Consider the following 14728-nt stretch of genomic DNA (forward strand, 5'->3'; position numbering starts at 1 on the left):
ACAGAACTCCCCCTAGGAGATGTTACCAGAATGAAAACAAGAATTGTTTTCAAAATACTCCTTCAACTAACCATTCCTAAAAACAAGAATGACACACAGGCAATCCAGCTTTTCTCTGCCCAAGTACTAACCCAATAGATCCAAAAGGAGAAGAAAACTACAGAGTTGTTCTCCTCCATATACACTTCATCTTAATTTATTCCATTCCTTTTGCAGACCTGTTAACAAAATCCTAAAATCCTAGATCTCCAATCTCTGGTTAGGTAGTTACATTAACAATGAGATCTCAGGAGGCCTGAATGTACCATGTGAATGCAGTATATTTTGGGTTCTCAAGCAGACTGGGTCTCCCTCACCTTGTGTCAGAATGCCCAGTTACTTCCTGGAGGTTTTATGCAGCAGTCGGGAACTAAAGGTAAAGTGCGCCGTCAAGTTGATTTCAACTCCTGGCGCCCACAGAGTCCTGTGATTTTCTTTGGTGGAATACAGGAGAGGTTTACCATTGCCTCCTCCCACACAGTATGAGATGATGCCTTTCAGCACCTACCTATATCGCTGTTACCCGATACAGGTGTTTCCCATAGTCTGGGAAACAAACCAGCGAGGATTTGAAATGGCAACCTCTGGCTTGTTAGTCAAGCATTTCCCCACTGCGCCACTTAAGGTGTGCCGGGAACTAAATATGATCCTCAAATTTGCAGGGAAATCCATGTCCCACTCTGGACCATGGAAGCTACATTTCATCTTCTGACCCCTTCCAAATTATTCAAGTCTGTGTGTTTAGGAATCCACCATTCCAGGTTGAGATCACCATAATGAGTTCCTTTTGAAGGAAAGGCAAGACATAACATGTTGTTGTTTTTTAACCACACACACAAAGCACTAAGACTTGGGGAAGGAGCAATATCAGAGGGCTTCTTTTGTGCTCCTTGCAGGGAAGGGAGGTCAAGCAATATGGCCACAGAGATTGCTGAGTTGGCCAGAGTTTTCTTCACAACACAAGTGGCTACACATCTGTCATTTTCTTCCAGACCAAAGCATGGATTTGAGAGCAGAAGGGCTGCTCCCAGTTATAACCCTTTGTGGAAACCTACCAATCGCATTTTAGAAAGCACATGCCTGAGTACATGAATGTGGCTCTGAAATCGGTGTGATAAGCAACCCACAGATCACCTTCCTCTGAAAAAGTGAAGTCTGGTAACAAGAGGCAGTCTAGCCTGGAATTTCAGCTGCTGGACAGGGATTTGAGCAAAGTGACAGCTGAATCCCTAGCTTGGCTGCCAGCTTCCACGGAGCCAAGGCTTATAAGCTTCTAAACGGTTTAAAACGTACAGGTCTCCTAGAAGAACCTGAAGAGTAAAATAGAGAAGAGAAGGTCTGAGCACATGCAGTGTCCTTCCCTCACCACCATGTTCTCCCAGTTCCTCTGGGATTAGAGATGCCTCTGGAATACCTCTCTCCGGGGGTTCTCAGCTTCTGCACTTAAATCCATCCCTGGCACCTTCCTTTGAGAATGAGAAGGGCATCTGGCACAGCTTTTCTAGCTAGTTTTGAAAAGATCCACACCTCTCCACAAGTTTTGAAACCTCTCTTGTTCCCATTTAGTCATTTAAGCCCAAACACCCCAAAGGCTTTAACTTTTCATCTTGGGGAAGGTGCTCTGACCCCTTGATGATTTCAGTTAGCCTTTTCAGTGCTTTTTCAGATCTAGGACATGAATTTTGAGACAGCGAGGTGGCCACAGATTTATGGTACCTGCCATTCTATTTTCAGTCCCTTTCCCAAGTATTTCCATTAGGACAAGCCTCGACTAATTTTCTCTGGATCTAGGAGCCAGGCTAAAAACTGAGGAGCCAGACAATGGACACTTGACAAACCTACCAGATTTAGTGACTGACATTGTGGAAGAGCAAGACAAATGGGCTTCTTCTCTTTATCCCATTTACAACATCCTTAGAGCAGAAGGTTGCTCCAGCCCAAGGCCTAATGGCTGTTGGGGACAGAGCAACTTTTGCATCCAGGCCTGGAGGACATGGCTAGCATGTAGCCATCCCCATGGAATTGGCCACATGCTCTACAGGCCAATGGGGTAGCATGCTGCCGCTGTAACTATGTGGTGCGCTAGGTCCCGCTCCTCAGTCAGGGCAAGGTCAGCAGATTCCACCCACCCTAACCCCAGTTCAGTGAGAGATTAGCTGGTCGCTTATGGGCAGAGTAAGAATTTTTGGTCTTCACCCGACTGGCCTTTCATGGAGATTTTTTCGCCTACTCCTCACTGATGGTGTTTGTTAGTTAGTTAGTTTGTTTGTTTACATTTATATCCCGCTCTTCCTCCAAGGAGCCCAGAGTGGTGTACTACATGCTTAAGTTTCTCCTCACAACAACCCTGTGAAGTAGGCTAGGCTGAGAGAGAAGTGGCTGGCCCAGAGTCACCCAGCTAGTTTCATGGCTGAATGGGGAGTTGAACTCGGGTCTCTCCAGTCCTGGTCCAACACTCTAACCACTACCCAGGCTGTTCAAAGGGAATGCCCCCCCCCCTTTAGGGGCAGGAGTCTGGTAACAGGTTATGTGGTCACCTTGGCGGGTGAGTGCAGGCTTTGCAGGTTAAGATCTTGATTGGTGTTCAGCCGCAGGCATCTTTCAGGTGATAGGCGGTTTCATGGAACAGCCCCTCAGGGTTTTACGGCCTGGGAGTGTCAGGGAATTGACTCGTTTTAGTGAGCTGTTCGGCTCACCCACTCAGAGCATTGGGGGTTTGGGAGGGTGGTGACCCTGGCAGCTACCTTCTTGATGACAGTAAACTGTGCGTTGCTTGGTGGGGCTATGCTGAGGGTTCAGATGGTGGCCAAGTCCAGCTGCTTCGCCCAACCGTGAGGGGAGGATGGCCCTCGCTAGGAGGCTGTTCTGATCTGTTAGGGGAGTGGAGTTGCCTGACTCTAGTTCATGTATGCTATGCCCAGTTTATAGTTAATAAAGGTGGCCCTAGTTTTCATCCATACACACGTGTTCTGTCTCGGGGAATCCAGGTGCAAACAGGGCTGCCTGGGACAAAGATTTTATTAAAGAACTCCACCTCTGAATATCCTAGTCTGGGCACTGTGGATTCCTAGGTGGCCTGGCTCTCTGGTGTCTGGGATTTGTCCAGCCCAGTATTATATCTGCCATTCTTGTTCAGTTCTTTCCCCAGTATTTCTGAACACCAAACTTGCTTTTTAAAAAAATAACTGCTGCTTCTGTAACTTCTGTGAGTTACCTGGCAAAAACCGAAGATCTCTTTCCTGGATAGTCATAGCTAGTTCAGAGCCCATACACCTGAAACACACAAATACCAGTGCTGCAAACCACTCATCTAAAAAAAGATGCACTTGCATATAACAACACTAATATATACCTTGTCATACTCGCTGAATGACTTCACTGAACTTAAAAGACACAACCGTGGGTCAGACAGATGTGTGCGCACACACCTCATTCACAGCAGCATTTTCTGCACTCTGTGACAGAAAATGCAAACTGTCATGTTTGACAAGTTTCAACTTCATGTGAGCCAAGTTCAGAGTCTGATGTTACAAGCTGCTTATGGTTACCCATATTCAGGCCTACCCCAGTGCCCACAAATGGACATTCTGCCTGCTTCAAAACTTTACACCAATTATTCTAGTGTTGGAGATTTATTCTGTTCATGCTTGGATCAGTATGAAACAACTGTGGCAAGTAACAAAGATCGTAACTGGAGACATGCATGCATTGTGTAGAGCAGGGATTCTCAACATTGGGTCCCCAGATGTTATTGGACTTCAACTCCCATAATCCCCAATGCCAGTGGCCTTTGGTTGGGGATTATGGGAGTTGAAGTCCAGTAACATCTGGGGACCTAACACTGAAAATCCTTGGTGCAGAGTGTAGTGTGTGTGAGATGCAGGTATGTACTGAGGCACTACTATCCATAAGATCTTAGAGCAGTTTTCTTCATTGCAAAACCCAAGCCAGTGGCACCTCCCATTGACCCTAAGCGTGGCTCCTTGACTAACTGTTTATTGGGCCTGTGCAAAGCTTCAGCCAAATTCTTCACACAGCTCCCCTGGCATCGCTTTCCCCAGTGCTTGTGAGCCTCTTTTAAGGGAAACAAGGCCCTCAAGCCCCAGTGCAATCTTGGAAGGTGTGCATAGAACACTGGGAAGTGTTCTATGGGGGACGTTCTGGGAAGACTACATTTCCCAACAGTCTGTGCACACCTAAGATGGCAGTGTGGCTTGACAAGGCTTTGCTTCTCTTAAAGGTCCCACCCCCAATGCTGGGGAAAGTGCAGCACTTGCAGAAGTCAGCACAGTGAGAAATGGCTCTCATACAGAAAGTTTTTTGCCAAAGTGGCCTCCACATGAAAAATAATGAAGATCGTGCTCCTAGAAAGAAGTACAAGGGTGTGTAGCATCTCTGGTGATTTTTGCTCTATGATATGGTGGATACCCCCATTTCTTCCTACAAAACAGCCTTCACAACAAACAACAAATCCATCAAAAACAAGTGCCAGACTTAAGAACAGGGAGACCAGGGTTCAAAGCCCTGCTCAGCCATGGAGCTCACAGGGTGACCTTGGACCAGTCACTACCCCTCTGCTTAACTAGGTTCCAGGGCTGTTGTAAGTTTTTTAAAAGGGAGTGGAGACCATGTATGCTACCCTGTACTCCTTGAAGAAAGGACAGCATTAAAAATTCAATGAACAGAATGTACATGGAACAGTAAACAAACAGACCTCATATTCAGGTGGAACACACAGTGTCTGAAAGACACAGCTACACATACATGCAAGTATCCATCATCCCTTACACACCTGCTAGCCTACTGGGATTACCCAGAGCAGATACTGGTATCTAGCTACCTCCCTTTAAGAGTAGGGAAGGCAATCTGCTGAGTCATTTCGATTTGTCCAGTGGAGCTTTGCAACAGTTATATAACCAGCAGCACTCTTTCCGCTCCTCCTAGAGCTGGAAATAGAACATGGAAGGCCTGACTCCCAGTCCCCCAAACCCCATCTACCCATTGTTCCCATGCACTTGGAGGCCCCAAGTGCATGGGAACTCTCTTTCCTCACACCTCAGGATATTGCCTAAGAGCCCTGACCACTCAAATTGGCCAGACTGAAGAGAAGCCATTTGTTCTCTCCTCAGACAATGGTTACCAAGGAAAACATAAGGGAAGTCAAGTGATAAAAACACTTGGAGGGAAAACGGGAGAGAGTTGAGGGCAATGGGGAGGAGGAAGCCCCTCCTGCCAGTCCATGGCAGGGCTAGGGGACCCTCTGGTGATAGCTGATGAAAGGCAATGAATAATGTATGGGCAGGAGGCATGTGGGAGGGGGGCGGAGAATGGTGCGCCAATTCCCTCTCACGCAAACATGGCAGCGAGCACTGAATATTTCATGCACAGCATGAAACTGAGCATTCAGGGTGCTGTGAGGCCAGGCCATGACGCTTCCCTACGTGACGGGCCCAGCAGCCTTGCCCTGTTGGAGGGTGTGCATTTAGTGGGCTAAAGTGGGGAAGACTCATAGGGGGCAAAGGCTGTCAGTCTGCTGTCAAACTATAATGCAGGCTCCCTAGCCAATGTCGCCAGCGAAGTACCAACCGCACCCAGAGTGATGTAATTAAATGATAAGAATTTCTCCAAAGATGGACAGTGCAATTGCAGCAGTGGGGTGCTCAGTCGGGCCGTGGGGGGGCGCTCTTACTGGGGGGAGAGAGCTATTGAGGGGCCAAGCAGTGGTGATGAAAACTAAAGTAGTATGCCTATAACCTTGAAAGCTGAGGTTCAAATCTCATTCAATGTTTCTGCCCGCCATAAAATGAAGAAAAGGACATAGTACTGTCCATATAAACGCTCTTACAGCTCCACAGAAATCCACATCTTAACTCAGAAAACAAGTATCCAACCCTTGTCACTGCAAAGACATCTTTTTAAGTGAGAATCTTGTGGGTTCTTTAATACAAATGGCTTTATTGTGGTATTGGCTTTCAAGGACTACGACCCATTTCATCATATGGATGATATGTTTATCTTCAGTTCAAGAATACAACAGTTCATGCATTTCCCATCAGTGGTGAGCCATTCAACAGCTTGGGGAGTGAGCAAGGTCCTTTGCATCAGCTTGCATGGCCCAAACACCATCTGGCCCTTCCCCATTTGGACTCCCACAGCTGCCAGTCATTATGTACGAGATAGAGGGAGAAAAAGATCATTCCCCTGGCTTATTCTAACAGATTTCCCAGACTGACCTGCCCCCCTGGCTTTCCTGGATTGATCCTTCTCCTTCCCTTTTACTCTACCTTCGTTTCTTCCCCAAAATGTTTCATCTTTACCTTTACAGCAGAGGTCTGCGCGCCAGGCTTATATTGTTTTTGGTACAGTGCTAAGCGATTTAGGTGCCTTATAAACAGTAATACTAATAATAAAAATGGAGGGCTCAGATACCAGGCTTCAAATACAACACAAACAAGGAAACTTCACTTTAAGAGCAGAATGGAAACAAGTGAGCTGTTGGAAGGAAGAGAGCTGGTCTTGTGGTTGCAAGCATGACTTGTCCCTTTAGCTAAGCAGAGTCTGCCCTGGTTGCATTGAATGGGAGACTACATGTGAGCACTGTAAGATATTCCCCTTAGGGGATGGAGCCACTCTGGGAAGAGCAGAAGGTTCCAAGTTCCCCCGCTGGCATCTCCAAGACAGGGCTGAGACTGAGAGAGATTCCTGCCTACAACCTTGGAGAAGCTGCTGCCAGTCTGGGTAGACAATACTGAGTTAGATGGACCAATGGTCTGACTCAGTATATGGCAGCTTCCTGTGTTCCTAGGTATCTTTAATATTTAGCGTGCACATGGCACCTTAGAATGTTCCAAATGCTTCACACCTATCTCAGTTAACTTTCCAACAATCCTGTAAAGTAGGTCAGTAGAATTATGACCATATTTCTATGAAAGTTGTAGACACTACTTTCTTGGAATCTTTCAAGGAAAGGCTGGATGAGTGTTTCTTGGGGTAGTTTTAGGTGCAAGATGTCGTCATGTCCTAGATGGGATTACATGGCCCATTGGCTCCCTCCCAATTTTGTTTCTAGAAATAATCAGAATTCACAACGAGCACAAGCAACGGCCACACTCCTAAATCCTCACACGGACAACTACCGGAAGCTCAGTCAGGAGGTGGTAACTACCAAAAGAAACAACCTCAGAGGGACTGAGGCTGACTTCATCATGGAACAACTGATAAACAATTAGACAGCATGAAGAACTGAAGAAGAACCAGCTACCACAGGAAGGTGAATGCAACAGCCACTTGAACATTTTGAAGTACTCATGAGTCCCCCTCTCCTGCAGCCCAAAGCAACACACACACACACACACACACACTACACAAGACTGTCAATGACAAGCACAATAAGGCCTAAAGGAAGATCAAGGTCACTCCCTCTCTGCACAAGGTGACAAGACCATTGATAGAACTCTGTGCTCTGGTTGGGTGTGGACTTTTTTGAGAGGACACACAACATCATCTAGTGCAGGATGGTACAACTTTGGCCCTCCAGCTGTGGTTGGATTACAATTCCCAGCATCCCCAGCCACAGTGGTCAATAGTTAGTAATGATGGGAGTTGTAATCCAACAACAGTTCGGTGCACCCCTGACCTAGAGTGTGCAAAAGTATTAGTGGCAAGGCAAATAAAATCAATGATCATGTTGTCATACTGCCAATCCTAGAAGCTCAAGGTGCTGGGTTAGGGGAATAGCTTGAGATCTGGAAAACCAAAGCCCCAATAAAAGGCTTTTCAAAAAGGCTGAGAGGAGGCTCAGTTAGTGTATAAAGGCACCTTCACAAGGAAGAACAGTGGTAGAAGGCAAAGGAATGTTTTAACTGGTGAGATCCAATGCCACAAAGTTTACAGTTTTTCCAAAACAAAACATATCAAAAACAGATCGGGTCTGAGTGGCTGTGACATGCAACCGAAGAGGTGTGTCCCAGGATCCACTACAATGTCACAAAGGACACATCTCCAATATAATCATTCAGATCTTAAAATGAATCTTGGCGTGCACATCTCACAGAGCATCCTACTTTGCTGGCTCCCCATCTCCCCACAATATTGCTTTCCCTCACAACTGGCTGCCTGAATTCCTTGTGCAGTCCAACTGCCCCGAATGACAAACTACAGGCACTGCTGTATAATAAGGGCAAGAGGGGAAAAACTTTGCCCATCACTTGCAGGCTCAGGCCAAGATTGGATGTCCTCCTAAAAAACATGCTCATTTTGTGTGAACTAGTGTCAAAAATTGTTAGGCAAACAGAGACAAACAGCCTCAAAAACAATGTGCATGACCACTGTGAGCTGAGGGACTGATTTGCTGAAAGAAGTTTCCTTAGACAACAGGATGTTTTATCAAATTATTATTTAATTGTATTAAGTAAGAGACTATTGCCTTCCAGAGCTCAGGACACAACAAGCCAGCTAATGGCTACGATGCCACAGCACTTCTCTTTTGGGGGTAAGGCTGGTTCTTTGCTGCAACCATCCCTATGGCATCCTTAACCCATAATCAGAGCTGTCAACATTATGTGCCAGACATTCAGTGTTAAAGAAACCTTCATTCTGTGTTCAACAAAACATCATTTATACATATTGTGTTTGTTTTTGACAAAAAGAATTTCCCAGTTGGCATGCTTTCTACTGAATCGAATATTTACTTTAGAATCTTTTTCAATCAATAGTATGGGGGAAAGAATGAGTATCAATAAGGGAACATGTTACAATGGTCTAGCAGGGACACTGAGAACAGAAACACCAACCTCCTGAAATAGCCAGCCAAGTGGTACTAATTTAATATACATCATCCACCAAGACAAATCAGTAAGTTTTCTTTCTAAAACAAGATTAAAAACTACAATTCTTGAGAGACTCTCAGTTGTGTAGTTGTGCAGCCACACAGTCGAACTGACAAGATTATCTTTTCATAACAGGGCATAGTCTGAAAGCACATAAAGCAGCCACCTTGCTGAAACTAAGCAAGTTAAAGTCTAGTCAACACTTGCCTGGATACCTCATGAATGCTGTCTTGAGTTTCATGATGAAAGAGAGATGGGATAAATGAATTTTGCTGGCTACTAATAACAAAGTCATTCAGTAACACTGCAAAAATATTTTCCCCTGGTCTTTCTTGCCTGATTACTCTGGAAAAAATACAGAGACTGAAACCAGTGTCTTAAGAAGGTGTAGAAATAAGAAAATTGAGCATTAAAATAAGACTGAACAGTGTGTTTGGAGAGATTTAGCCAGACCTTGGCCACACCAACTGGTGAAGCATGGCGCCTGTTACTATCTCATACACAACTGCATCCCATCAATCACATGTTCTGCATAACGAACAGAATCCAGGAGTCCTGGCTCCCAGACCAATGCACCCATCTTCATTCCTTGTCTAGCAGCCACAATGGAACAACCCACAATTTCCTGCCACATATCATTAATTCGGAGGCAGGGTCTGAATTTATTACTCAGGAACCCTTCCAGCACACTAGATCAGGGGTGGCCAACCTAAGGCTCTTCACCTGGGGAGCCTCCGGCTGTCCACTCGTGCACAACACCCACTTCTGATAACCCCCTGCCAGGCTGCAAGGAAAATGTGCTGGATATGGGAAATGACAAATTGCTGGAGGAAGGCAAGCTGAATTAGCCAGGCCAATGTCTGACCCAGGCCACAACCCACCAAGGGCAAGTGCTTACCAATCAGATGACCCACAGGTGAAGTGCGGGACAAAAGCACTTCAAACAAAATGATGCCTGAGATAGCTCGTATATAAAAATAGTTGCATTACACTCCTCTTCAGTTTAAAGGACAAGCCTTATTTGTCCGTTGGCATCTGTCAGAGACACTTTACTTTGGGATTCCAGATTTCTATGGTTGTTACTTTGCCTCACAGCTTTAGCAAGCTCAATGAATAAGATCCCCTCTCCAGAACAAATTCTACATCTACCTGGGCCAGTCACTTTTCTCTCAGCCTAGCCTACTTCACAGGGTTGTTGTGAAAGAGAAACTTAAGTATGTAGTACACCGCTCTGGGCTCCTTGGAGGAAGAGCGGGATATAAATGTAATAATAATAATAATAATAATAATAATAATAATAATAATAATAATATAAAGCCCCATACTAAAGACATCTGTGCTAGCAACACAGAATACAAGAGGAGCTTGTCTGTTGCAATAGACTGCATGCTGCCCTTGATCCAGAGTTCAATAAACTGCAGCTGGGGATGATAGGAGTTGTAGTCCAACAGCTGGAGAGCCTCGGGTTGGCCATCCCTGCATTATGGGATCACCAGTAGCTAGCCTCAATTCACCAATCTGTAAAATGGAAAGAACAATGAGTTCACTCCCACTCCACATGCTTATCAGGAGGAAGATAACAGTTTTGTAGGCCAAACATTATTAATAGACAGATATCAGAGGGACAAACCCCAGAAGCTCAACTATGCTGCTCATTTTAAATTTAGTGCCTGTGGCTTGATGAGCCACACTTTGGAAGATGCAACAGCACAATATTGCCACAACAGAAGGTGTTGTATCAATTGTCATCACAGTAAAGCGGTTGATGCCTCACTTCCCCCCCTTGTCATCAGAATCGACGAGAGGGTAGTGTGCCTCCGGGTCCTGCCAGTGAGAGATGCACAGAGACTGGAGGAAGAGCTTTCCTCAATCTTTTATTGCCACCTTCCACAAAGTCAGGCTAAGCCCCGCCCCTTCCTGCCCTGGCCCTCACAGAGGAGGCCAGCTCTCTCCTCATCTTTCCTGCAAAATGGCACTGCCAACCTTGGCAACAGATTTGCCCTCCTAGTACAAGAGTCAAGCCTTTATTCTGGACCGGCGAGTGGGGACACCCTATGCTGCCATCTTTTCTGCACTGCGACTTTAAGAACCCAATTCCCTTCCTCTCCAGCTCTCCCTCTCTCTCTTTTTCTGCTGCATTGCTGACCCTGTGGCTTTCTCTCTACCCACCCCCACCCCTGCCTTTAGGTACCCAATAGTGGCATGACGCTGTTGCAGAAAGACAGCACGAGAGCGCGCCTACACACACACACACCATCAACAGCCCAATGCAATACACACACACAATCACGGCACAAGCCTCCCCGCCACCCGCTTTCCCTACCACCCCGTTTCCTAGAGGGTGCGATACACATTGCGGTAAGGCAGCCATGTAACTGAGCAATCGCTACAAGGTCAAAATGGCTTTCTACTATTTCAGTTTGGGAAGAGGTCTTTGTTTTTGTTTTTCCTTTCAAGAACCCAGATTAGCTTTGGCAGACACACACGCTCCCCACCTCGCAGCCCTATTAGGCCTTCATGCAACTGGGTGCACACGTTGTGCGCCAGGTGTGCTCCTTCTCTCGAAGAGCCACGCCACGCGCCCCTCTTGCACACTCCCTTACACAAGAACCCTCTGGATGGATCTTCTTGCCATCGCTCTCTCTGCTGCGCGCATGCACACACGCGCGCGCGCGCGCGCGCACTCTCGCATGCCCGGCTATTCTCCCCGTCTCAGACACGACACGCACACTCCTTTCACCCCACCCCTTCTTTCGCAGTGACATTTCCACCCCCACTCCTGCTGCTGCTGCTGCTGCCAGCTACCCGCACAGCATTAGCAAGAGCCTCAGCGCCAGCCGAATGCGCGCGGGGGAGGCACTCAGACCCCTCCCCGAAGGCAGGCAGGAGGCTGCTGCCAGCTCCTTTTGTTTAGCTGCAATTCCCCCGTCGGCAGACTCGCTACAGCTTGCGGAGGGGTAGGGTGGGGCTGAGTTGGGGACGTTTAGCTGGAAGCAGGCAGGCGCGGGGCGGGGGGATGCGAGGGGGAGTCGTCGAGGCTGCTTTTTCAGAGGGGTGGCATTTGCAAGCACACAGCAAAATGCAACGCGCCGAGGAGGGCGTCGTGGCCCTCCCCCGCTTGCGTCTGTGATACGGGAGCGGGGGGAGCAGCAGCAGCAGCAGCAGTATACAAATGCAGGTTCTCGGCGAAGACATATTGCAACGGGATCGGTTCTTACGTGTACGTAGCCCTCCATCTCAACCCAAGGATTCTCTCTTAAACACTCATCCCCGCTCCAGTGCACCGATGGCGGGGGCTGTTTGCAGTTCCTTGCCGGAAGAGATGGGCGCCCGACAGTGGGACTACTTGAACAGGACCACTTCCAGCCTCCCTATTTTAGCCTCCTCCCATTTTGTCAAGGAAGAGGCGGCCGGCCCTCCCCGTTCGGAGCCTCGCAGATAAAGCAGCGCGTGGAGGGGGGCGCGCACTGCGTGGCAGCATTCAGACGTGCACGAAGTACAAACGCTTGCCCGCGGGCAACGCGCGGATCTCCTCCAACCGAGACACACCCCGACGCGAATGAGGCGCACAAAACGCCAGACGCCCCCTCCTCCCGTTTCTACACACAACGCGACCGGATCTCTACAGAATCCGCAGCCGGTCCAAGGTCTTCATATGTACGCCGACCACAGAGACGCCCGGACGATCAGTGCTCTTTCCTCCCCGTCCCCAGAAAGACGCACACACAGCCGGACAGGGTCACACCCACACCCCGAATTTCTCTCCGGCTTTCCAGGCTCAAAAATGAGGGGACGCACACAGAATGTCCTCTCCCGTCCTTGCACGCCCCCGACGGTGATGGATGGCTGCACGGACAGATATTTTACGTCCATTCCCCCCGCCACACACACACACACCATATTCGGCCCCATATAATCATAGCGAATACGAATACTCGGATCGGATGTGTCCTGGTCGATTCCATCTTCAGTCGAAAGGCTGCCCATTCTACGTGGGCAAGAATACTCCAGATACACACACGCACACCTCCGAAACGAAAATAAAAGAGATGCTCACGGCCCTCGACACACAGAGAACGCGCTGCTACTTCTGACAATCTAGATGGGGGCGGGGGGTAAGCGAACACGCTTTCCCCATCCCCTCCCCACGCCCAGTATTTCATCTCTGCGTGGTTTGGGGTCGGGACATTAGAGGAATCGTTTTACGATATAGCCTCAATAGTCCACCGTGAGGAGGGCGGATCTGCTCACTTTCGCCCCGTGGATTTCGCCTTCTTTCTAGCCCCGCAAGCCACAGATCCCAAAAATGAACAGGATGGAGGGCGCTTCCGAAGATCTGCAACATTCATCCACGATCTCCCCACCCCGCATTTATCCATTAACATTGCATCCCCCTCCACCACAACCATCAAAGCATACAAAGGAGCTACGGAGGCGCGAAATACCTACAGTGACCATGCTTAGGGCGCGCCGGGGTCCAGCCGGGCAGCGGCGGCTTCGTGGACGGCTCTAGAATCCGGCTTCTTCTTCTCCCCCTTTTCTTCTTCTTCTTCCTCCTCCTCCCCGGGAGGGGCGGGTCGGAACGGATTGGTCCCGGGAGGGGGGGTCGCTTTGCCTTCCCGATCGATGGCGAGTTGGACCCCCCAGCTGCGGTGGCGCACACAAAAGGGGGGGCCGTTCGGATGGGAGGGAGGAGAGCCGGAAGAATTTGTTGCTGGGGGGGGGCCTCTCTCTCTATAAATACAGCTTCTCTTCTTGGGGGAGGGGGAAAAGAAATGGAGGAAAACGGAAAATACCGGGTTTAAAAACGGAATTTGGGGGAGGGGAGGAACAGGAAAAAATAGAAAAACGGAGCGGAGTAAGGAAAAGAAGAATATAGAAAAGGAAAAGAACGCGGCGGAGAAAGGGGAGGGGGGGAAGGAAAGGGGCGGATTTTAAAAAGGGGAAGAAGAAATTAAAAAGAAAAGAAACGGAGCAAAAAAACGGAGGAGGGACGGACGGGAGGCGAGCGACTCGCGGAGAAGCACACAATGGTCCTTTAAACGCCCTTGACTATTTACACCCGGGGATTTTGGCGGGGAGGGGAATAGGGGGATGGGCGGGCGTTCTTCTCTCCGGCCCCCCCTCGGGGCCTGTCTTGACTGCAAGCAAGGCGCTAGTCCATGCGGGCCCCTCCGGCCGCCGCAGCTGGGCTCGCTCCGCCGCCCGCGCAGCCCCTCTGTGGCCCCCGCCTGCTGGGCCAGCAGCTTTTATCCCCCCCCTCCGAGAAGGCCCCCGCTCATTGGCTGGCGGCTACAAGCCATCGCGTGGCCTCGCCTCTCTCTGCTTCGCGTGGAACCCCCACCCCACAAAGGACAGGCGGAGGGGGGTAATTATGGGGCAGAATAGAATGCATACGGCGCCCCTCCGTTTACTCCTTTCCATTACCTCGCGACGACCCTCCCCTCTCCCAGTTATGGTACCCCCACACACACAAGAAGGGGCACTCGATGGGCATTCAGACCACCCACCATCCTCCCTCATCCCATGGGAGGAGGAGATAAAGTGAGCGTGGCGCCATAGAGCGGAAAGCGTAGAACAGGTGTTGGGGAGATGTAGCGCGCATATTGCCCCAGAAGCGGGTGGGCTGGGGGACGAGAGAGAGAGAAAGAGGGAGGAGGGAGATCGATGCAGAGAGGAAGAGAGCCCGGCAGCATCCTTGCTATACTGAAGAAAATGAGCGAGCACAACGATCATCAGATCATGCGCAGCTGCATGTGATGCAGGAGATGCACCCCAGCAACCTCCTTGCAGTGTCCAAGAACACAACTACCGGATCAGACGCTGCTGCAAGTGATCCACACATTGCACTCTGAGAGCAT

General features: G+C 48.9%; 1 protein-coding gene across 9 annotated transcripts in view; it reads right to left on the minus strand.

The window, feature by feature from the left end:
• The window catches only part of ELAVL3 (ELAV like RNA binding protein 3), a 93336-nt gene extending 79255 nt beyond the window's left edge, over nt 1–14081 (minus strand). For 2 of the 9 annotated variants that reach the window (XM_053294664.1, XM_053294663.1), the window contains exon 1: nt 13317–14081. In XM_053294664.1, coding sequence (XP_053150639.1) covers nt 13317–13325 — 9 coding nt within the window. In that variant the 5' untranslated portion in view covers nt 13326–14081. Of the gene's footprint in view, nt 1–12665; nt 12678–12764; nt 12957–13316 lie in introns of those variants that run through there. The other 7 variants (XM_053294662.1, XM_053294660.1, XM_053294657.1 and 4 more) reach the window with 4 other exon arrangements.
• Between the last annotated feature and the right edge of the window lie 647 nt (nt 14082–14728).

This window comes from Hemicordylus capensis, chromosome 2 (genome assembly GCF_027244095.1).
Source record: "Hemicordylus capensis ecotype Gifberg chromosome 2, rHemCap1.1.pri, whole genome shotgun sequence".
In the NCBI taxonomy this organism is placed as follows: Eukaryota; Metazoa; Chordata; class Lepidosauria; order Squamata; family Cordylidae; genus Hemicordylus; species Hemicordylus capensis.